The sequence below is a fragment of the Oncorhynchus clarkii genome, chromosome 21 (genome assembly GCF_045791955.1).
Source record: "Oncorhynchus clarkii lewisi isolate Uvic-CL-2024 chromosome 21, UVic_Ocla_1.0, whole genome shotgun sequence".
In the NCBI taxonomy this organism is placed as follows: Eukaryota; Metazoa; Chordata; class Actinopteri; order Salmoniformes; family Salmonidae; genus Oncorhynchus; species Oncorhynchus clarkii.
In genome coordinates, this window is record NC_092167.1 from 42,801,108 (window position 1) to 42,825,106 (window position 23,999).

At 42.3% G+C, this 23,999-nt stretch overlaps 2 protein-coding genes across 8 annotated transcripts in view; both read left to right on the plus strand.

The window, feature by feature from the left end:
* The window catches only part of LOC139379075 (uncharacterized), a 62,652-nt gene extending 53,970 nt beyond the window's left edge, over positions 1-8,682 (plus strand). For 5 of the 7 annotated variants that reach the window (XM_071121845.1, XM_071121840.1, XM_071121842.1 and 2 more), the window contains 2 exons: positions 5,441-5,555; positions 5,888-8,682. In XM_071121845.1, the coding sequence (XP_070977946.1) occupies positions 5,441-5,555; positions 5,888-5,984 (212 nt within the window). In that variant the 3' untranslated portion in view covers positions 5,985-8,682. The remainder of the gene's footprint in view (positions 1-5,440; positions 5,556-5,887) is intronic. The other 2 variants (XR_011628364.1, XM_071121841.1) reach the window with 2 other exon arrangements.
* A 5,549-nt stretch (positions 8,683-14,231) lies between these two features.
* LOC139379472 (tyrosine-protein kinase receptor TYRO3) lies at positions 14,232-23,836 on the plus strand. Its single transcript, XM_071122289.1, has 15 exons — positions 14,232-14,371; positions 14,779-14,843; positions 15,129-15,777; positions 15,975-16,130; positions 16,415-16,750; positions 17,221-17,392; positions 18,226-18,317; positions 18,472-18,591; positions 18,711-18,791; positions 19,044-19,136; positions 19,278-19,393; positions 19,516-19,625; positions 20,583-20,742; positions 20,969-21,102; positions 23,100-23,836. Exons 1-15 carry the CDS (start codon positions 14,290-14,292, stop codon positions 23,422-23,424), a joined length of 2,691 nt encoding a protein of 896 aa, XP_070978390.1. The 5' UTR covers positions 14,232-14,289; the 3' UTR covers positions 23,425-23,836.
* The last annotated feature ends 163 nt before the right edge of the window (positions 23,837-23,999 follow it).

Genomic DNA, 23,999 nt, shown 5'->3' on the forward strand with positions numbered 1-23,999 from the left:
TCAGAGGTGCAGTTAACTCTAGTGAACTTATCCTCTGCAGCAGAGGTAACTCTGGGTCTTCCTTTCCTGTGGCGGTCCTCATGAGAGCCAGTTAACTCTAGTGAACTTATCCTCTGCAGCAGAGGTAACTCTGGGTCTTCCTTTCCTGTGGCGGTCCTCATGAGAGCCAGTTAACTCTAGTGAACTTATCCTCTGCAGCAGAGGTAACTCTGGGTCTTCCTTTCCTGTGGCGGTCCTCATGAGAGCCAGTTAACTCTAGTGAACTTATCCTCTGCAGCAGAGGTAACTCTGGGTCTTCCTTTCCTGTGGCGGTCCTCATGAGAGCCAGTTAACTCTAGTGAACTTATCCTCTGCAGCAGAGGTAACTCTGGGTCTTCCTTTCCTGTGGCGGTCCTCATGAGAGCCAGTTAACTCTAGTGAACTTATCCTCTGCAGCAGAGGTAACTCTGGGTCTTCCTTTCCTGTGGCGGTCCTCATGAGAGCCAGTTAACTCTAGTGAACTTATCCTCTGCAGCAGAGGTAACTCTGGGTCTTCCTTTCCTGTGGCGGTCCTCATGAGAGACAGTTTCATCATAGAGGTTGATGGTTTTTGCGACTGCTATTGAAGATACTTTAAATGTTCTTGAAATGTTCCGTATTGACAGATGTCATAAAGTGATGATGGACTGTCATTTCTCTTTGCTTATTTGAGCTGTTAATGCCATAATATAGACCTGGTCTTTTACCAAATAGGGCTATCTTCTGTATACCACCCCTACCTTGTCACAACACAACTGATTGGCTCACACGCATTAAGAAGGAAAGAAATTCGACAAATTAACATTTAACAAGGCACACCTGTTAATTGAAATGCATTCCAGGTAACTTATGCCTTATGAAGCTGGTTGAGAGAATGCCAAGAGTGTGCAAAGCTGTCATCAAAGCAAAGGGTGGCTACTTTGAAGAATCTCAAATATAAAATATATTTGGATTCGTTTAACACTTTTTTTGTTGTTGGTTACTACATGATTCCATATGTGTTATTTCATAGTTGTGATGTCTTCACTATTATTCTACAATGTAGAAAATACTAAAAATAAAGAAAAACCCTTGAATGAGTAGGTGTTCTAAAACTTTTGACTGGTACTGTATATTTATACCTTCTGATTAGACTGAGTGCCCTCCGTGTATTTCTAGGATAAACAATCAGTCTCTGAGTCTGTACTGAGTCTGTTCCTCCTATTGGTATTGTCGTGGCCCAGCCTGATTCCAGAACCTTGGTGCTCCTCCGTGCCTTTCACAGGTCTTCTTATCAGTCAGGAGAGGCTTTGAGTTATTGGGAGGACACAGCCGCACAGTTGAATTGTTTTGTATTTTTTTCACCTTTATTTAACCAGGTCGGCTAGTTGAGAACAAGTTCTCATTTACAACTGCGACCTGGCCAAGATAAAGCAAAGCAGTGCGACAGAAACAACAACACAGAGTTACACATGGAATAAACAAGCGTACAGTCAATAACAGCGTAGAAAAAAAGAAAGTCTATACACTAGAGGTCGACCAATTAATCGGAATGGCCGATTAATTAGGGCCGATTTCAAGTTTTCATAACAATCGGAAATAGGTATTTTTGGGCGCCGATTTCCGATTTTTTTATTTATTTTTATAGCTTTTATTTAACTAGGCAAGTCAGTTAAGAACACATTCTTATTTTCAATGACGGCCTAGGAACAGTGGGTTAACTGCCTTGTTCAGGGGCAGAATGACAGATTTTCATCTGGTCAGATCAGGGGTTTCAATCTTGCAACTGCACAGTTAACTAGTCCAACACTCTAACCATTGCACTCCACGAGTAGCCTGCCTGTTACGCGAATGCAGTAGAAGACAGGGTAAATTGCTAGCTAGCATTAAACTTATCTTATAAAAAACAATCAATCATAATCACTAGTTATAACTACTGATCCAGTTTAGCAGGCAATATTAACCAGGTGAAATTGTGTCACTTCTCTTGCGTTCATTGCACGCAGAGTCAGGGTATATGCAACAGTTTGGGCTGACTGGCTCATTGCGAACTAATTTTCCAGAATTGTACGTAATTATGACATACATTGAAGGTTGTGCAATGTAACAAGAATATTTAGACTTATGGAGGCCACCCGTTAGATAAAATACGGAACGGTTCCGTATTTCACTGAAATAAACTTTTTGTTTTCGAAATGATAGTTTCCGGATTCGATCATATTAATGACCAAAGGCTCGTATTTCTGTGTGTTATTATGTTATAATTAAGTCTGATTTGATAGAGCAGTCTGACTGAGCAGCAGCAGGCCCGTAATCATTCATTCAAACAGCACTTTTGTGCGTTTTGCCAGCAGCTCTTCGCAAGCACAGCGCTGTTTATGACTTCAAGCCTTTCAGCCTAATGGCTGGTGTAACCAATGTGAAATGGCTAGCTAGTTAGCTGGGTGTGCGCTAATACTGTTTCAAACGTCACTCGCTTTCAGATTTTAGCTTTTGTGGAGCGATGGGTAACGATGCTTCGAGTGTGGCTGTTGTTGATGTGTTCCTGGTTCGAGCCCAGGTAGGGTCAAGGAGGGGAACGGAAGCTATACTGTTACACTGGCAATACTATAGTGCCTATAAGAACATCCAATAGTCAAAGGTATATGAAATACAAATGGTATAGAGAGAAATAGTCCTATAAATACTATATTAACTACAACCTAAAACCTCTTACCCTGGGAATATTGAAGTCTCATGTTAAAAGGAACCACCAGCTTTCATATGTTCTCATGTTCTGAGCAAGGAACTCAAACGTTAGCTTTTTTACATGGCACATATTTTACATGGCACACATTTTTACATGGCACATATTACTTTCTTCTCCAACACTTTGTTTTTGCATTATTTAAACCAAATTGAACATGTTTCATTATTTATTTGAGGCTAAATTGATTTTATTGATGTTAAAATAATATTAAGTTAAAATAAGTGTTAATTCAGTATTGTTGTAATTGTCATTATTACAAATTTAAAAAATGGCAGATTAATCGGTATCGGCTTTTTTGGTCCTCCAATAATCGGTATCGGCGTTGAAAAATCATAAATCGGTCGACCTCTACTATATACAGTGTGTGCAAATGGCATGAGGAGATATGGCAATAAATAGGCCATAGTAGCAAAGTAATTACAATTTAGCAGATTAACACTGGAGTGATAGATGAGCAGATGATGATGAGCAGATGATGGTGTGTAAGTAGTGATACTGGTGTGCAAAAGAGCAGCAAAGTAAATATAAACAATATGGGGATGAGGTAGGTAGATTGGGTGGGCTATTTACAGATGGACTATGTAGCTGCAGCGATCGGTTAGCTGCTCAGATAGCTGATGTTTAAAGTTAGTGAGGGAAATGTAAGTCTCCAGCTTCAGCGATTTTTGCAAATCGTTCCAATCACTGGCAGCAGAGAAGTGGAAGGAAAGGCAGCCACGGGAGGTGTTGGCTTTGGGGATGGCCAGTGAGATATACCTGATGGAGCGCGTGCTACAGGTGGGTGTTGTTATCGTGACCAGTGAGCTGAGATAAGGCGGAGCTTTACCTAGCATAGACTTATTGATGACCTGGAGCCAGTGGGTCTGGCGACGAATATGTAGCAAGGGCCAGCCAACTAGAGCATACAGGTCGCAGTGGTGGGTGGTATATGGCGCTTTGGTGACAAAACGGATGGCACTGTGATAGACTGCATCCAATTTGCTGAGTAGAGTATTGGAAGGTATTTTGTAGATGACATCGCCGAAGTCGAGGATCTGTAGGATAGTCAGTTTTACTAGGGTAAGTGAAGGAGGCTTTGTTGCAAAATAGAAAGCCGATTTTATAGATTTGATTTTGGATTGGAGATGATATGAGTCTGGAAGGAGAGTTTACAGTCTAGCCAGACACCTAGGTATTTGTAGTTGTCCACGTATTCTAGGTCAGAACCGTCCAGAGTAGTGATGCTTGTCGGGCGGGCGGGTGCGGGCAGCGAACGGTTGAAAAGCATGCATTTGGTTTTGCTAGTGTTTAAGAGCAGTTGGAGGCCACGAAAGGAGTGTTGTATGGCATTGAGGCTCGCTTGGAGGTTAGTTAACACAGTGTCCAAAGAAGGGCCAGAAGTATACAGAATGGTGTCATCTGCGTAGAGGTGGATCAGGGAATCACCAGCAGCAAGAGCGACATCGTTGATATATACAGAGAAAAGAGTCGGCCCGAGAATTTAACCCTGTGGTACCCCCATAGAGACTGCCAGAGGTCCAGACAACAGGCCCTCCGATTTGACACACTGAACTCTGTCTGAGAAGTAGTTGGTGAACCAGACGAGGCAGTCATTTGCGAAACCAAGGCTGTTGAGTCTGCCGATAAGAATGTGGTGATTGACAGAGTCGAAAGCCTTGGCCAGGTCGATGAATACAACTGCACAGTATTGTATTTTATCGATGATGGTTATGATATCGTTTAGGACCTTGAGCGTGGCTGAGGTGCACCCATGACCAGCTCAGAAACCAGATTGCATAGCGGAGAAGGTACGGTGGGATTCTAAATGGTCTACTGCCGTCCGCTAGATAATTACACCTCAAATACACAAAGAGCTTAAACCTAACACTACTTTCCAATCTCTAAGAATATGTTTAAACTGTATATTCATTCTAAGAGTATATAATGATATAAAACAGTGACAATATATAAGAACCGTAATTTATGATCTATCAGCTCCAACTCATGGCTCCTATTCAAATCTAATGGACTCATTCTGGCACTCAGAGACAGCCCTCTTTGTACTTTCCCTCTGCCCAAATACAATGCTCATAGATCATTCCATCTAACCCATGTTTACTGCTGCTAGGCTTATTTAGAATTAGAAACCTATTCAAAAGGGCTCAAGTCAGAGAGTCTCCAACAGCAGTACATTTTGGACGTGATTGACTCACACAATTAATATGTCTGTTTCGTAAAGTCAGACTTCTCAACTATGCCGTGGTATCTGTCCACCTGCTGGTTTGAGGAAGTGACCCTTTCTTTAATTACGTAATTTATTGTAATCCTTTGTTTACTTCCAGTTGAATCACAAGGGTATAGTTTAAAATGAAACACATTGCAATAAAAACCTGGTCATGGAACTCAATTTCATGTTGGCAAAGCAACAACTGTCTTCTCTACTCTGTACCACCCTCAATCTCTTACCGCTCTCTCCCTCTCACTCTCTTCCTCTCCTCTGCTCACTGTCTCCCCTCTTTTCCTCTCTCTCTTCCTCTCCTCCTCTTACTCTCTCCCTCTCTTCCACTCACTCTCTCCCTCTCTGCTATCTTCCTTTCTCCCTCTTCCTCTCTGCTCACTCTCTCCTATCTTCCTCTCTGCTCACTCTTCCTCTGCTCACTCTCTTCCCCTCTCTCCCTCTATCCTCTCTTCCCCTCCCTTTTTCCTGTCCTCCAGAGTGGCAGAAGACAGTGGCCCATAAACACAGGGAGCAGCTGCTACTGCAGGAGCTGGTGTCTCTGGTCAACCTGAGGGACGAGCTGGTCCACGACATGGACGCCAAGGAGAAAGGGTGAGACAGCCAGGGCTGCATCCCAAATGGTACCCTATTCCCTATAGAGTGCACTACTTTTGACTAAAGCCTAATTGGCCCCTGGTAAAAAAGTAGTGCACGATATAGGGAATCGGGTGCCATTTGGGATGCATCCCATGGCCCAGCTGAGTCACACACGCTGAATACACACAGCAAACACAGAAGCTCATCTGGGTGGACGGGATGCTATGGGGTGAATGAGATGTCAGGTGTCTGTGAGTTTTGTCTTCCTCTGCCTCACAGTTGAACGTAAGTCTGAGAGAGTGACTGTTTGATATGAGACTACTGTTCTACCTGTTCTCTGCGCCTAGGGCTCTGGAGGAGGACGAGAGGCTGGAGAGAGGCCTGGAGCAGAGACGAAGGAAGTACAGCAAGAAGAGCAAGCAGGAGAAGTGTGCACTGCAGTAAGGCCTGGCGTTGGACACACCCGAACCAGTGGAAGGTCACACCCGAACCAGGCAGCCCAGTGGAAGGTCACACCCGAACCAGGCAGCCCAGTGGAAGGTCACACCCGAACCAGGCAGCCCAGTGGAAGGTCACCTGGATGCACATTGGGACTAAAGTTGTATGTGTGTGGATCATGACATCAACACTGCATGGAAGAGACTGAGAACTGTGTTATGGGACTGCACTAGGAGGACATAAAACAATGTTCACTCACCCCCCTCTATGATTTGACTGAGCCTCATTGCAACCTATGACTGGTTGTCAACAGTCACCCTGCTCTTCAGATTGTGTTTTGATTGGATTTATGTTTTGTTTTTTTGTGCATAGTGTGTGTACTGTTGGGTTTTAATTTTGAGTAAATAACTCAAGGACACTAGAGAAGCTTAACCAAGTTGAATTCTTCCAAAAGGGTTGATATAGCTGTAATTCAGACAAAGACATAGCTTCCCCCGTGGTGGTAGTCATACCCCACTTTGGGCGGAGTCTCCTCATCTCTAAACATTGCATCATTCTTGCTAAATGTAGGCGGCAGGGTAGCCTAGAGGTTAGAGCGTTTGGGCTAGTAACCGAAAGGTTGCAAGTTCGAATCCCCGAGCTGACAAGGTACAAATCTGTCGTTCTGCCCCTGAACAGGCAGTTAACCCACTATTCCTGGTCATTGAAAATAAGAATTTGTTCTTAACTGACTTGCCTAGTTAAATTAAAAAAATAACTTCAGGCCACAAAGACATATCCCTAACTAACTAATCACCAGATTAAGTGCCTTACACTTTTAGAAAAAAGCATTCCAAAATGGTTCTTCAACTGTCCCCATAGGATTTTTGGTTCCAGGTAGAACCTTTTTTGGTTCCAGGTAGAACCCTCTCGGGTTTTACATGGAACACAAAAGGGTTCTACCTGGAACCAAAAATAGTTATTCAAAGGGTTCTCCTATGGGGATAGCCAATTAACCATTTTAGGTTCTAGATAGCACCTTTCTTTCTAAGATACTGTAGAATCTGTTACAGTAGTGTACAATGGGTTACTTCAAAAAGGTATTTTCTACTGAATGGGATATTAGGGAAGGGGCAGGGCTCCTGTACTTAGCTACATCAAATACCTACATTAGACCCATGCAGCAGGTGGATTGATTCACCCCTTTTCATCTATTGTTAAATAAGCAGTCTGATTATTGAAAATTACAATGGCGAAATGGAAGTGAAATGCTGAATTTGTGCAAACAAAGAATGCCAAAACGAGCTTCCTCATTTATTGCAGTATGTTGGCTTGGACTGTGCAGACGGCACACAGCGAGCACCTGTTGTCTGATTCTTCTTTGATGTGAATGTATGTGGATGCTCCAACACTCAAGCAGAGTGGGAGATCTTGGATAAAAGAGGAAAAAGACAGAAGTCAGTGTACTGCAGCTTGGTGTCTGAAAGAACAAAGCAGTTTAAACGTGTTGGAAATATTTGAAGCTTTTATTTATTGAATAGGTATTCGACAGATAATCCGACCTATCCTGCCTGTCATATGTGCCTTTAACCAGATCCAGAGTAAAAAACGAATGTTCAGAAGTAGGACTCAACTTTGTGTTCCTAGTTCTCAAATGTTTATGCAGCGAGTTCAGTTACTGTTTGTGACATTAGTCTTGTAATGCCTTGTTTTCCATTAATTGTTTTTGTTTTTTGTTTCGAAAGGTAAATAAGGAAGTGGTGGAGCCTGAAAATGATCAATTTCAAGATGCTCTAAAATGCTAGAGAACAGGAATATTCAAACGGAAAACATGAGGCAAATGCATGTTTCTTAGTGGTTCCATCTTAACCGTACAACTATCAATTGCTATAGTCTTATGCACATTCTTATTAGCAAATCTGTAACATGCAAAGTGTATGCGTTAAAACAAATAACCCTCATACATGAGACAAAATATACACTTTACTTTAGCTAAAATATATTCTAGTATTAAAACTCCAGCACTTCGCTACAGCAGGATTACTGCAGATGTAGGATCTGAATTTGAGCCAGTTTGCTACAGCAAGGAAAATATTCTTGCAGCAACAGGAAATGTGAATTATTACATGGATTATAAGTAATGGACATTTTGTATGGGGTTGATACATTAATAATTAGGGCAAATCAAGTCTGAAATTTCAAAGTGGAAATTACAAACTTTAGAAGCATTTTTAAAACTCAAATACACTACAAGTTTGCGTTTCCTGCCGTGCAGGAAAATTCTCTACAACAAAAGAGTGATCAAATGAAGATCCTACATCTATATTATTGGCCAGGCAGGAGTGCACCAGAGCTTGATATTTGCTTGACATCTTCTCCTCTACACTTTGTGTAATGTTAAGTTATCATGAGCGCAGGCGTTTCTATTTCAGTGGGAGGAACTACTTAAAAGAGTAAAAACATGATTCTGTCCGGAGTTATTTTGGGTGACACTGGAGAGTGATTTTTTTATTTTTTTTTAGAAGTGTTTGAATTTGTGTTCCAGCTTGTTCCCCCTCTGCCCCACTGTTGTTAGTTACTGTGTTAATGTTCCTACCACTGTGTGAGTTTGAGAGATTTTACTTTCAGTTTTCTGAAATAGCTTTTGGGGAAGGTTTTGTTTGTTTTAATGTACATTTGCACTATTTGTGATGTTCGGAGAATTAAAAGGTATCTTGGATCACTATTTTGGATCAGTATTTTTGTAAACGACATCCACCTTGTTTATTTTAATTCATATGGATATCATACATTTACATTATGAATCCATCAGGATTATCAGTTGTGCATTATATAATACAAAGTACATTTATATTCTCACTTAACCCCCATATTGATTTGTCCTTTAATGCTATAGCCGATAGAAAAACGTTGAAACAGTCAAAAAATAAATCATAAGGAAAAAGGTTTAGAAGTGTCTGTCCTATATCTAAGAGATTTAAGAAAGTTCAGGATTTAACCCCTTTTTTTTTGTCAGCACAAAACTACTTCCATAATTCCTTCCATGAATTGTTTTAACCAGAACAGGGTTACCTTCAGACGAGTGTTTTGCGAGAGTCTCCCCTTATCACAGTGGGGTCATATTAGTTTGTAGCCCAAACCGTTAGGACGCTACAGATGTTTTCATGAGAAGACTGATTTTCGGGATGTCTCCTGGTCTGACAAACAGCACTGTAGGTCTTCCACGGCAGATGTGGAAGGCCAACATAGGCAGATGTGGTGGATTGAGATGTAGTCCATACTCAGTGACCTCAGCTGAAATGCCCAATAATAGAGTATAAAGTTGGGTATATGTAACAGTATAACGCACCGCTAACTAAGCTAGCCGTTTCACATCCGTTACATATAGAAAGCCTTCCAAACTTTTTGGGACGCTGAAGCCCTAGGACGGTTCCCAAGAATGACGTTAGGGGAGGAAGAGGAAGCATTGAAAACAGGAAACTAATACTGGGGATTTTGGTGGGGATTTTTGTATTATGTTAATTATATTGACGTCAATCGATTCATTAACCAACAATTATACCTGGCTACACTTCAAAGCCGAAACATATCCATAACTGAACGTCAGTGCTTGACTTTGGGAGGAGCTTTCCGGAGCTGAGTACCAACAACTCAAATGTATTTTTTTATTTTTTATTTCACCTTTATTTAACCAGGCAGGCTAGTTGAGAACAAGATCTCATTTGCAGCTGCGACCTGGCTTAGATAAAGCAAAGCAGTGTGAACAGACAGCAACACAGAGTTACACATGGAGTAAACAATAAACAAGTCAATAACACAGTAGAAAAAAAGGAGTCTATATACATTGTGTGCAAAAGGCATGAGGAGGTAGGCGAATAATTACAATTTTAGCAGATTAACACTGGAGTGATAAATGTTCTACTGCTTGAGCTCCTGTTCATCTAATAGAATATTAGCGCAAAATTATTGTGCAGCTCCTAAATATAATACGTTTCAGCAACCAAAATGAGTACCGGCACATATTTGAGTTCAAGTCGAGCACTGCTGACCGTAGAAATCGACTTACTACCATGAAAGCCATTATTAGTGTGCCAATGCGTGGATGCTATTTCCCTTCGGGTTGTTTTTACTCCCAAACTATCTTTTGATATTTGTTTCATTAGTCCATTGTTGGTATAGTCCCAAAATGTTTTGCATGTCAGCCATCAAGATGTCAAGATATATAACTTTCAAAATAGAGAAATACAGCCGCTGTTTCCCTTCAGGTTGTTTTTACTCATTAATTTCCATTCCACTGAGAGTTGGTCCTCATTGTTAGTCTCAGTGTATTGCCTATGGGCACAATGATGATTTAGTTAGTCCAGGGCACGGAGTTCTAGATCTGGAACTATAGGGGCCTGCCCAACAATAAAAACAATGTTAATCGGGAGTATCCCATCAAAGGTATGTTGTTTAGATTGGGTGCTGGATCATGTTGCAATGCATTTTCCTGTTATTAAGGAAACGAGATTGTATCTCGGGAATAATACAGGACTACCCACTCCTGATGCAAGACTTGTTAACCCCTTATTGTCTCATGTCAAAGGATTATGTAAATTGCTCCAGGCCATAGAGAAATATGTACTTCCCTGACCTCTCCAATACATTAAAAAAAAAATATTGTATGTATGTGAGCTATCAAAAATAACATTTCCAGAGAGCTGGTGTGTAATACATTGTATGCCACTGGTATGGCCTGAAACTAAGAAGGATACTATACTTAATTATAAAGTGAGAAAGTGCTGTGAGAAGTAATCATTCAGGAAACAGGCTCGAACCGCACACATGGAGCATGTCTGGCTACACAATGCATCCCCATGGGCCATATCCACAATTCTTTGTCAGCATGAGAAACAGTTACAGTGGGGCAAAAAAGTATTTAGTCAGCCACCAATTGTGCAAGTTCTCCCACTTAAAAAGATGAGAGAGGCCTGTAATTTTCATCATAGGTACACTTCAACTATGACAGACAAAATGAGAAAAAAAATCCAGAAAATCACATTGTATGATTTTTAATGAATTTATTTGAAAATTATGGTGAATAACAAAAGTTCTCCACTCCGACTCGCGCTCTCTCCCTCCCTCCACTGAGACATAACCAAGAGTAACGAATTTACGTATGCCTACAGTGGCAATTTTAGCTGTAAATCTTGGTGGGGCAAACTTACATTTTTGTTGTTGATGCAAGCCAGCAAAGCCACCACACAACACTAAACAATACATGAACTGCACTATAACGGTGACAAACGGTGCCCATAAAGCCTACATAAAACTGTCCCAACAGCCGAGATTTGTTTTCAGCACAGTGGAGTGAATCCTTGCCACCGCTACACCTGGCTATCAGTGGATCCTTGTCTGGCAGCGAAACAGTTCATGCAGCCTCATTTACTGCCTTTGAAAAAACATGGCTGACTTGCTTAAACAAATGTAGTTTCTTCTGACAATTGAGATGTAAAAACTATGGCATAAGGGGACAATGAGCGGATCAGAGGCAATCCGTAATTTAGATTGACATTAATGAGCGAGCTAAGACGGATGTAGTCAATATAACTATTTTTTCAGCACTTTTGATATGTACAGTGACAGAATTCAGAACATGGAGCGTTCTTACAGTATTCTCCCTGGACACCAAGTCAGAACCGTAGGATAAATAAAGGGGGCATATAAGCAGACAATGAAAGCTCTTACAGTGTTTGATGATGACATTTCTCTAAAACAGTCTATAGGCTACATGTACGCCACCAATTTAGAACAGTAGGCTAAGTTATGAGGGGGAAAGGGACCAAATGATTAGGGTGAGCCACATGGGCTACGAACAGCTTACTACACAACACACACTTAGTATTATTGTCGTAGCTACAGTATACATATCTCACTGGAATATTGCATAATTTATGCAGCAGCATACAATATGTTGTTGGACTCACCTTGTTGTGCTGTGCTCACTTGAACAGCAAAGTTGCATGGCGGTCCTTCTTGTGGGCAAACTTTGTCATCAAAGTCTGGCATTCTCTGGATTTGTGGAGTTTAAGACAACTGGGAACTCTGAAAAAAAAACTAGGTTAAATCATGACATCAGTGATCTTCAGGTCAGAGCTCTAGGAAGAGGCCTGAGTTTCCGACTTGGAATTCCAAGTTGGATAACTGTTCAAAATGTATTTTCCCAGTCGGAGCTTGTTTTTTTCCTAGTTCCCAGTTGTTTTGAACTCACTGGTGTCTGAGATTTCCCCGTTCTGTGTTTCCAGTTGTTTTGAATGCAGCTGAAGTCATGCTGGATTGACAGCATGGCCAATGTATTTAATATTTTCTGGCCAGTGGTGTGAATGTGAATGTTTATCATTTTAAGCTTGGAAAAGTGAGCCTTAAAACCAGACTTGGACCACCTCTCCACTGAATAGCAGGCTAGTGATTGCTTTGCAGTTAGCTAACGCTTGCAATTAGCCACTGATTCCTTCCAAACCACTCTGTTGAATTTGCGATTTCCAACTTGTTGTGTAATGTTAATGTCCAATGGCCGATGAGCACCGATATGTTTTATCTATAATTTCTCTTCATATGACAAGGATTTGCCAGTAGATTGTCAACACAATTCTTGAAGATGACTGCTTGTCTAGCTTTCTAGCTAAGATTTTGAAAGTATGATGTTGACATGATCAGTCCAATCAAGGCTACAGTAGATATAATGTGATTTGACGTAATTGTATCTGTGCCCAATAACCTTGAGCCTTATTGGATGGGCACTTCTAATGTAAATCTATGGCAGAACCCAAGGGGCTTGAATTTTCGAGTTCTCCCCGTAGATTTTGTGGTGACGTAGTGTCCCCATGAATGACATAACACTGATCCAATCACTGCGCAGCTAGAGAACATTACCAACGCGTACGCTCTGTATTTTAAGCTGGCTGCCCCACCACCACAGAAAGCACTGAGCTAGGCTGAAACATCTGCATTTTGAGGCAGCCTTTGTTTGCAAACTGATATGTGATACGTATTGTCGCCAAACAAACATGCAAAACAGGTGGGTCTTTCACAATGACCAGTAGCAACTGTGCCTACAAGACTACTTGGTCTGAAAAGTGAAATCACAGTCAGATTTTTTGTTGTGTGCGATAGATGACAGCAGAAAAATATTTAAAAGTACGTAATACAACTAAAAAAGTATTTACAAGCAAAACCAGCCAAGATTACCATTTGTACAACATAACTGTCATCGATTGGCCCACATACTGCACATTTTAGCTGGCCCTGCCATCAGTAGATTTCTGCCTACGCCACTGAATTGAACTAAATGAAAACCTAGAGTGCATTTTAAGAAGCTATTCATTAGACTTCTACTTCTTCTACTGTTTACCACTACTCCACAATGATTGTTGCGACACCTCAGTCTTATAAGCAGGCCACAAATATCTGTTTTCTTTGTACTTGTACTGTGGAAAGCAGAAATTGACCGAAATGGCAATGTCATGTGATTTAAAATCTGAAAAAAAGAAGAAGTGGGAGATATTGACCAATACTGGGCATGTGTTGATTAGTGGGAGGACAAGCATCCTTCATGGGATAACAGTAAGTCTGTACAGGATGACATCAGAAAGGAGTGAATAATATGCCTCTTCTCAAGACTTCTCTGCCTTCATATGACCTGTAATGAGCAGTTTTGTATGAGTGATTTTACACCTTTCTAAGCTTGATGAAGTTAACAAACTAAAAATCATCTTCATAAATAATATTTTATTGGTTGATCATCATCATCGTCATCAACAAAAAACAACAACAGAGAAAACAAAAACAGTGACAGCCCCCCCTACTATTCTTCTAATGTAAATTATTCTAAAAAGTATTCTGAAAAATTAAATTATTTTGATAAAGAAGGTAGGACTAGGTATCTATGCATTTTTAATGGAGCTACTACTATAGGATATTTGAGTGACGGGATGGAGGTTATCAAATTAACTTCACGCCTCAGCACTCTAATCTTCCTTTCTGTCCCATTGTTATTCTAGCAAGGGGTGAGTGGAGGAGGGAACAACAAGTAATGGAATAGCCTTCAGGCGTAGCGACATTCTTATGGTCAAACTGAGGATTCCAGGCTGAAAGAATTTCCCGCTATCGCAATATGACCAAAATATTTGACATGTAGCCCAGTTTAGCTATAGACGTCTTACAGACCAAATGCATTGTGAAAAAAAGTGGTTCCTGTTTAAACTTCTTCATAATAGCACTTCGTCATCGCTTGAAGACAGCGTGTTCTGATGTATATTGACAGAACTTGAGAAGACTGGGAAGTGTGCGGACGATGTCGGTCGTCAGGTGGAATGTTGTACTTTGGTTATGTATATACTGTGGCTGCACCTTTGCGCAAACAACCTCGGGAGAAGGTAAGTCATTCATACACGTGTTCAAGATGACGTCCGAATGATATACATTGTTGTGTATACGTTGACGAGCACGCTGTATAACTGTATATTTGATCATATTTTCAGATTAACAATAGTTTTCTTTTCAATTCTCCTGGTAGTAATATGCCTCTGTATTGTACATTACACTGCTAAAATGAATCAAATTATACTTGTATTTATATATATTTTTTAAATAGAATATAAAGTTTTGTATAATGTAATTTCTGCCACAGTCTGTGCACTTTACATTATTTACATTTCATGCCTGAACACCATGTTATTTGAGAGCTGCAAAAGGCTTACATTATGGGTCAAATAAACCACTTTTACTTCCAATCCTCTCCCGTCGTTCCCCGCCTCTGTCCCCTCTCTCCTCTTCCTTTCAGTGGAGCTCTTCAACTCAGTCAAACAGGCCAGTCTGAAATGGACATCTTATCCAGACCCCAAAGCAGTACGTAGGATAGCTACCCATTCTGCTCTCTATGTCTAGCAGAAACACTAGATGCTGTGGAGGTTTAGACCAGTTACTTTATAGATCATTCATGAAATACATTTTTGGCCCGTTTCCCTGACACAGTTTAAGCAAGAGAATCTCTGTTGAGGAGGCTTTTTAGTCCATTACTTGGTTAAATGTGTATGAGGGAAACTGCCCCCTGGTGTTTTTGGCCCTGTCCTACAGTAGGCCTATGGCTGTATGCCTAATAACATGTTGTATCCTCCTCTCCTGTCACTCTAGTGGAGTGAGAAATTACTGAAGATGGGTTCAGAGACCCAAGTCCCAGTCTATCAAGCCTGCGCTGTCAACAACAAACCCAGTTCAAGATCACTACTGACTAATTGGATTGCACGGAAGGATGCCCTGCACCTGCTATTGGACCTACAATTCGCCCAGGAAGAGGAGTCATCATCTAATCAGCTGAGTCCACTCCAGGTCCACTTTCTGGAATCAGACTCTCCACTCACCAAATTTAGTGAATCCCAGAATCCCCTCAATCTAAAAACCTCTCAGACTTTCAGCGCCACAACAGAAGTGCATCAGATCAAGGAGTACCTTAAAAACAGCCTGGAATTAGTGTTAAACACTGAGCCTCTCTCACACAACGGCTTCCATCTTGGATTCACCTACTCAGGGCCCTGCATCTTCCTATCCTCTGTCAGGCTGTACTACAGGAGATGTACTCGTTTGGTCAGCCACCTTGTTGGGTTTGAGGGAGCGTCTGCAGGAGCGGGGCCATTGACAGGGTCCTGTGTTGAAGGCGCCGTGGGGGTAGAGGGGCAAGTGGAGCCCCCTCAGAGGGAGTGCCAGGTGAATGGGGCGTGGGGTCCACTGCAAGGGGGGTGCACCTGCGCCCCGGGTCACCAAGAAAAGGTGGACTCTTGTGAAGGTATGTGACGACCAACCCGAAAAACACCACTAGGATGAGTTTGACTCTAGTAGATACACAGTATATTTTTTGGGACAGGAGTTTTTCCAGGTTAGGTCGCATAGTCGGGAAAAGCTCCTGGCCCCATGCATCTTATAAGGGCTAGCCGTCTATTTGTATAGTAGCCTTGACAGATTTATTTGGGTTTCTTCCAACAGCCTGTGGAGTTGGATACTACAAGGCAGCCAATGAGAGTGGGGGTTGTCGCTCGTGTCCACCCAACAGGAAGACGGACAGGGAGGGTGCAGAAGGGTGTGACTGTCGTCAGGGGTACTTCAGCCTCCCGGGTGACCCGTATGTCATGGGGTGCACACGTAAGACACTCCAACGAGTTCCTCAAACCACATTATTTTTGTAATTTCGCAGAAGTATCAAACAAGATTTATGGATGAGTTGTGCAGAATGTAGTAAATAGTTCAACAACTTGCTTCAACTGAATAGGGATGTGCCATATTAGAGGAGTCAGAGAGGGTCATTCATGAATCTTAATAACAATGGGAAACAGGTTTGTAGATGACAACCATGTTTCTTTCATTTCCTAATTTTCTTATGTTGCAATATCTCGAGCTGTTTGGAACTTAGTATTTTTCTTCCACAGGACCACCCTCTGCTCCTGTAAATGTAACAGTCCAGCGCCTCAATGACTCAATACTGACTCTGCTTTGGGACCCTCCCATTGACCTGGGGGGGAGGCAGGAAGTGATGTATGACGTGGAATGCTCAGAGAGAGAGGGAGGGACTGATGGTCAGTGGGCAGTGTGTGGGGAGGCGGTCATCTTTCTCCCTGCCTCAGCGGGACTGACCGTCACTGCAGTCAACCTCACATGGGTCAGCCCATGGTCGGACTACCGGCTGTCGGTCCAGGCAAGAAATTACGTGTCATTCCACCAGGGGGCAGCAGCGTCATCAACAGCATCCATAATCATTCATAGATGTGAGTCTGTCTGGATGATGTCATTACTACTACCTCATTCTAACACAGCTGTAACTGCTGCTGCTGATACAACGGGTGGGTCTAATCCTGAATGCTGATTGGTTAAAACTAAGGAAGAACGTGTGAGTCATGATCAAGATAAGAATTGTACCATCCTACTGTGATCATACCCTTATCATATCATAACATTTCATAGTGAGTTTGGATGATGTCATCACATTTGGCATCGCTGTTACGGTATATTAACAAAACCAAAATGGCTGATGCTAACAACGATGCTTAAAGATAATCATGACTCAGAGCACTAACCTTGGCTGTTATAAAAGCCTCACTGTGCCGATGCACACATGTGCAAGGTTACGGGTAACACATACAGCTCATTTCCTTTTGATGTAGAAGGACATGGAATGTCAGGACAGATATGAATCCAACCCACTTCAAATGATGTGAAGATACCCGTCTGTCTACAGGGAAATCTCTAGTGATAAACACCCCTGGTTCCATCCCCCTGGATCCCCACCACTCCCATGTGGAGGGTCCCTCTCCCTGGGTGATCATAGGAGCTCTACTGGGAGTCCTACTGCTGTTGATTCTGGTCCCTGCTGCTGTTTATTCTTTGCTACGCAAATACACCAAGCTCAGGTAAATACACCAAGCTCAGGTAAATACACCAAGCTCAGGTAAATACACCAAGCTCAGGTAAATACACCAAGCTCAGGTAATTACACCAAGCTCAGGTAAATACACCAAGCTCAGGTAAATACACCAAGCTCAGGTAAATACACCAAGCTCAGGTAAATACACCAAGCTCAGGTAAATACACCAAGCTCAGGTAAATACACCAAGCTCAGGTAAATACACCAAGCTCAGGTAAATACACCAAGCTCAGGTAATTACACCAAGCTCAGGTAAATACACCAAGCTCAGGTAAATACACCAAGCTCAGGTAATTACACCAAGCTCAGGTAAATACACCAAGCTCAGGTAAATACACCAAGCTCAGGTAATTACACCAAGCTCAGGTAATTACACCAAGCTCAGGTAAATACACCAAGCTCAGGTAAATACACCAAGCTCAGGTAATTACACCAAGCTCAGGTAAATACACCAAGCTCAGGTAAATACACCAAGCTCAGGTAAATACACATAGCTCAGGTAAATACACCAAGCTCAGGTAAATACACCAAGCTCAGGCAAACCCAGAATACCCACCTGGGGACCAGAGGATGCTGGCGGGAGGAGCTATAGGAGGAGGGGCTCATTGTCATGTCTGAAATGGAATTATTGGAACCGTATCAAACACATCAAACATATGGAAATCACGTTTGACTCTGTTCCAAAAATTACATTCCAGCCATTACAATGAGCCCGTCCTCCTATAGCTCCTCCCACCAGCCTCCTCTGCTGGGGACAGAGCCTTTGTGATGTAGAGGTTCATAAATATATATATATATATTTATTTATTTATTTTCCAGTCAAGACCAGGAGGTGGAGCTGCTGTCTTCTCCCTCAGGTGTGAGCTATGGTCGTAATGAGGGCCCACACGCTGCCCCTCAGGAAGTCAACAGTGAGTCTGACACGGCCAAGAATTCACTATAAACAGTAGACACAAAATTTGACTCAGATAGACAGGACTGTCAGATGAACTATGTAGATAACAGTGTTGTGTCCCCATTTGACTCCCCCTCCGTTCTCTTTTGCCTCCCTCTCCTCTCCTATAGTGGTGGTGGTACCTAGTGTTGTTCAGTTGCTGGAGAGTGTTGGTGACAAACTACTTACCAGTCTGAGGGATGTCCTGGTGGACAGGAACCAGCTGACCCTGGGAAAGGAGCTGGGAGCTGGTCAGTCAAGGAGACGTATCATATAACATTCTATTCTAGTCTGCAGCCTGCTTTTCTATTCTATCCTGATAATGAAGCATGTTCCAGTGAATTATAATGGGTTTTGACTGTACCTCCAGGAGAGTTTGGCTCTGTCTACGAGGGGATCTTTACTCCAGAGGAAGGGATAGACATCAAAGTAGCTGTCAAGACTATGAGAGGTACGCATCATTCAGGGAAATATCCCCATGTAACATGAATGCAGCCTATTCCTTAGTACTGTATGTCTGTAGCACAGGATGCTGTTGAGGGGAGGACAGCCCATAATAATGGCTGAATGGAATGTTATCAAACACATGGGAACCGAAATGTTTGATACCATTCTATTTATTCCATTCCAGCCATTAATGAGCCCGCCCTCACCTGTGGTTTATATAGCTTATACCGTATGTTTTCTCCCTATGTGGCTTCAGTTGGACTCGACAGGCAGGAGGACTTAGAGTCGTTTCTGAAGGAAGCAGAGATCATGCAGCACTTTGACCATAACAACGTTGTCAAACTTCTTGGTAATTCTGCCCTACTAGCTCACCTTACTCTGTGACGTATTTTAATGCCGACTTTAATGCTATCACTCAACATTCCATTCATCCTTCAAATTCTTGTTGCAGTATTGGCATCCTCTGAAAGTATCTGTGTTTGTCCTGCAGGGGTCACCTTGGAGCAGGATTCTCCTTTGCCAGTCCCTCTGGTGATATTACCCTTCATGAAGCATGGAGACCTGCGCCGGTTCCTCATCGCTACCCGCTATGGGGATATTCCCATGGTGAGACACACACACGCGCACACCCACACACAAAGAGGCATGGACACAAGGACGCACATCACACGTGCACAGTCTCTGACTAATATGTATAATCTAAATTAATACCTCTTCCCTCCTCACAGTTTGTGCCTCACCAGAGTCTTCTGCGCTTCATGGTTGACATTGCAGCAGGGATGGAGTATCTGAGTTCACATGGGTTTTTGCACAGGGACCTGGCTGCACGCAACTGCATGTAAGTCCACCAGGGGGTGCCAGTCAGGCAGAGTGTACTTACACGGAAGCCTCAGATAAGGAAGACCGCATCTATGTCACAGGAGGTCGGTGGCACCTTAATTGGGGAGGACGGGCTGGTGGTAATGGATGGAGTGGAATTGTATCAAATACATCCAACGCATGTGTTTGATGCCATTCCATTTGCGTCATTTCAGCCTTTATTATGAGCCGTCCTCCCCTCAGCAGCCTCCACTGATCTATGTCCACACCATTTGTATTCAGCTAAGGGAATACTATACGATGAAACCTACCAACATGTTCAATGACGATGGGTAAGGTTCTTCCAGGCCTTCGAGGACATGGTACCAAGAAACACAGACTGATATCAGGATAGTGGGATGGATGGATACACCAGTTGGTAAATCAATTGAAACAAAGCCTTGTCACATTGAATATGCCTACAGATCACCATGCAATAGTAAAGATGTTTTCTTCGTAGCTGTAAGTAGATATTATTAAATAGTGTATAACGTAGTTGACTACCAGTCAGACTTGTTGTGTTTGTATCTGTGTGTGTCTGCGCTCGTGTGTGTCTTTCCCAGGTTGGGGGATGATGTGTGTGTGTGTGTGTGTGTCTTTCCCAGGTTGGGGTATGATGTGTGTATGTGTGTGTGTGTGTGTGTGTGTGTGTCTTTTCCAGGTTGGAGGATGATGTGTGTATGTGTCTTTCCCAGGTTCAAATCAAATCAAAGGTTGGGGGATGACGTGTGTGTGTGTGTCTTTTCTACGTTGGGGGATGATGTGTGTGTGTGTGTGTGTGTGTGTGTGTGTGTGTCTTTTCCAGGTTGGGGGATGATATGTGTATGTGTCTTTCCCAGGTTGGGGGATGACGTGTGTGTGTGTGTGTGTGTGTGTGTGTGTATATTTTCTAGGTTGGGGGATGATGTGTATGTGTGTGTGTGTGTGTCTTTTCCAGGTTGGGGGATGACTTGCGCGTGTGTGTGGCTGACTTTGGCCTCTCCAAGAAGACATACAGCAACAACTACTACAGACAGACAGTGACTATCCGAATGCCGGTCAAGTGGATGGCCATAGAGAGCCTTTCAGAGTCCATCTTTACTAGCAAGAGTGACGTGGTAAGTCACACATGACTAAGAGATGACTTACTTGCATGACATCTGACTGACCCATCACTTGGACCAGCAGTGTGAGCTGACCCTGTGACCTGACCAGGGCAAACTCATTACTGAAGCTAGCAGAGGGTGATCATAAACATAGCTGTAAATAACTGGCTGTTATGCCAATGCATGTTTAAATTGAAGAAAGTGTGTGTGTGTGTGTGTGTGTGTCCCTTTACTACAGTGGTCATTTGCGGTCACCATGTGGGAGATAGTGTCCAGGGGAAGGACACCGTATCCTGGGGTCCACAACCATGAGCTCCTGGAGCTGCTGAACACTGGACACAGACTCAAGCTTCCTGAGTGTGATGACAAACTGTGAGTCCTCACTTTATTCTTGTCTAGTTTAGTAGTATGACCTCACTTGTTATGGAGTCAATGGGGGAATGTAGCTCAATGCATGTTCACAAGAACTGATGCTAGTTTTGTGAACGTAGATATGGTTACCAGTAGCCTGTGTTTACAATGTAATGTGTGAGTGCAATAATTAATTGCATTTGAAGCTGTATTTAGTGAAAACTTCAGTTTACAGATTCACACAGAGTTGCTGACAACTTGGACCATGTTTGAATCCCACTGGGCAAAAACTGGTTGAATCAATGTTGTTTCCACGTCATTTCAGCCAAAATCTGTAATGTGATGACGTTGAATCAATGTTGTTTCCACATCATTTCAGCCAAAATCTGTAATGTGATGATGTTGAATCAATGTTGTTTCCATGTCATTTCAGCCAAAATCTGTAATGTGATGACGTTGAATCAATGTTGTTTCCAAGTCATTTCAGCCAAAATCTGTAATGTGATGACGTTGAATCAATGTTGTTTCCACGTCATTTCAGCCAAAATCTGTAATGTGATGACGTTGAATCAATGTTGTTTCCACGTCATTTCAGCCAAAATCTGTAATGTGATGACGTTGAATCAATGTTGTTTCCACGTCATTTCAGCCAAAATCTGTAATGTGATGACGTTGAATCAATGTTGTTTCCACGTCATTTCAGCCAAAATCTGTAATGTGATGACGTTGAATCAATGTTGTTTCCACGTCATTTCAGCCAAAATCTGTAATGTGATGACGTTGAATCAACGTGGAAAACTGATTGGGTTAGCAACAAGTCATCCATTTTTTCACCCAACTTTTAACCTTCATCCAATGACAGGGTGACAGTTTTGGTCGATTTCACGTTGAATTCACGTTATTTGACAACTCAACCAAATGTAAATCAAAGCCAGTGGTGAAAAAAAGTACTCAATTGTCATACTTGAGTAAAGATACCTTAATAGAAAAAGGCCTCAAGTAAAAATGAAAGTGACTCAGTAAAATACTACCTGAGTAAAAGTCTAAAAGTATCTGGTTTTAAATGTACTTAAGTACAGATGTGGAAGAAATACTAAATTGTCATACTTGAGTAAAAGTATGAAGTAAAAGTAAATGCTGTACATCAAATTCTGTTTATTAAGCAAACCAGATGATGGCATGATGTTCTTGTTTTTTACATTTACGGACAGCCAGGGACACACTCCAACACTCAGACATTATTTACAAATGCAGTATTTGTGTTTAGTGAGTCCTCCAGATCAGAGACAGTAGGGTTGACAACACGTTATATTAATATTTATGTGAAATGGACCATATTGCTGTCCTGCTGAGCATTCAAAATGTGACGAGTACTTTTGGGTATCAGGGAAAATGTATGGAGTAAAAAGTACATATTTTCTTCAGGAATGTAGTGGAGTAAAAGCAAAGTAATGTCCAGATACCCCCCAAAACGACTTAAGTAGTACTTTAAAGTATTTTTACTTAAGTACTTTACACCACTGATCAAAGCTAGATGTTGAACTGACGTCTGTGCCCAGTGGGACATAAAGTGCGCCTGGTTTCTCCCCAAATATTTATTGGCTAGCTTCTGGACCTCCCCTGTAGTTCTAACTAATTGAATCAACGTGAGCCTTATTGGCACGACAGGCTGTAACTGAGAGTTGGGCAACATGGAGCATGTCCACAGAGGTGATATTGTCTGTGCAATGAATTATATGTTCACCCTGCCTCTCCCTCTCAATCCATCTTCCTTCCTCTCTCTCTCAATCCATCTTCCTTCCTCTCTCTGATACGGTCTCTTTCCTTTGTTCTATCTCAATCCATCTTCTTCTCCCCTTCTCTCTTCCTTTCTGCACTGTCTGATATCTCTCTCTCTCTCTCTCTCTCATCTCTCTCTCATCTCACGAGATGAGGGAGAGAAAGTAGATATATATATACTGTATATATGCACTGTATATCTACTCATCTCATCCTTGCACCTCTCATCTCCCCCCTAGTTATGAGGTGATGCTGAGTTGTTGGCACAGGGAGCCAGGACACAGGCCTGATTTCAGGGAGCTGGGGGAGACACTCAAAGCCCTTCTGTTTGAGCTGCCCCCGCTGGAGGCCAGCCAGGAGGCCCACTACATCAACCAGGGCCTGGAGGCTGCCACTTACAGTCCGTGGGTTGCCGATGGATATGACAACCCCGGTTTCGAGGAGGGCGCAGTGGGGAACGTGTACCTGCCCACCCCTGTGGGGGCTGGGGCTAATGCTAAACCTCCACCCAAGAAAGATGAGGAAGGATATCTGTTGTGTACGAAAACTGAGTCTGCTGTGTAGACAGTGGATTAGGAAGGCATTGTGGGTGTTTTATGTTCTGTCAGCTACGGTTATAGCCTACAACAATCCAAGTGTGTTTGAATGTGTTTATTCCATGCGTCATCTCTGTGGTTAGATACCTCGGCACAAATCAACATATCAAATTTCGATAAATTCAAATCACCTTGACACTTTTATATGTACAGTATCTCGATCTCCCTATGTGTGTGTGTGTGTGTGTGTGTGTGTGTGGCAGACAGATTGCTGGGCATTACCTTCTCTACTGATGATTGGTGTGCCACAATGTTTCTCCAACTTCTGTAAATAATGTTTGATAATCAAATATGTTTTTTTTTTATAATGAACATTGTTTTATGGATGATCTTTCAAACCCATAACTACATAAAAGCATTACATTTTTACAGAGTTCAAATTTGCATGAAGAAAGAGTGATATTGTGCAAGAATGGAGTGTGATGTGTCACCAAAGACAGTACAGTATGAAGATAAGCTAAAACTGCTTCTCCAAAAGAAATCCCCGATCACACTTGTTTGCGAGCTCATGGCGACGTTAGCTTGCAATGCTCATGCGTAGAT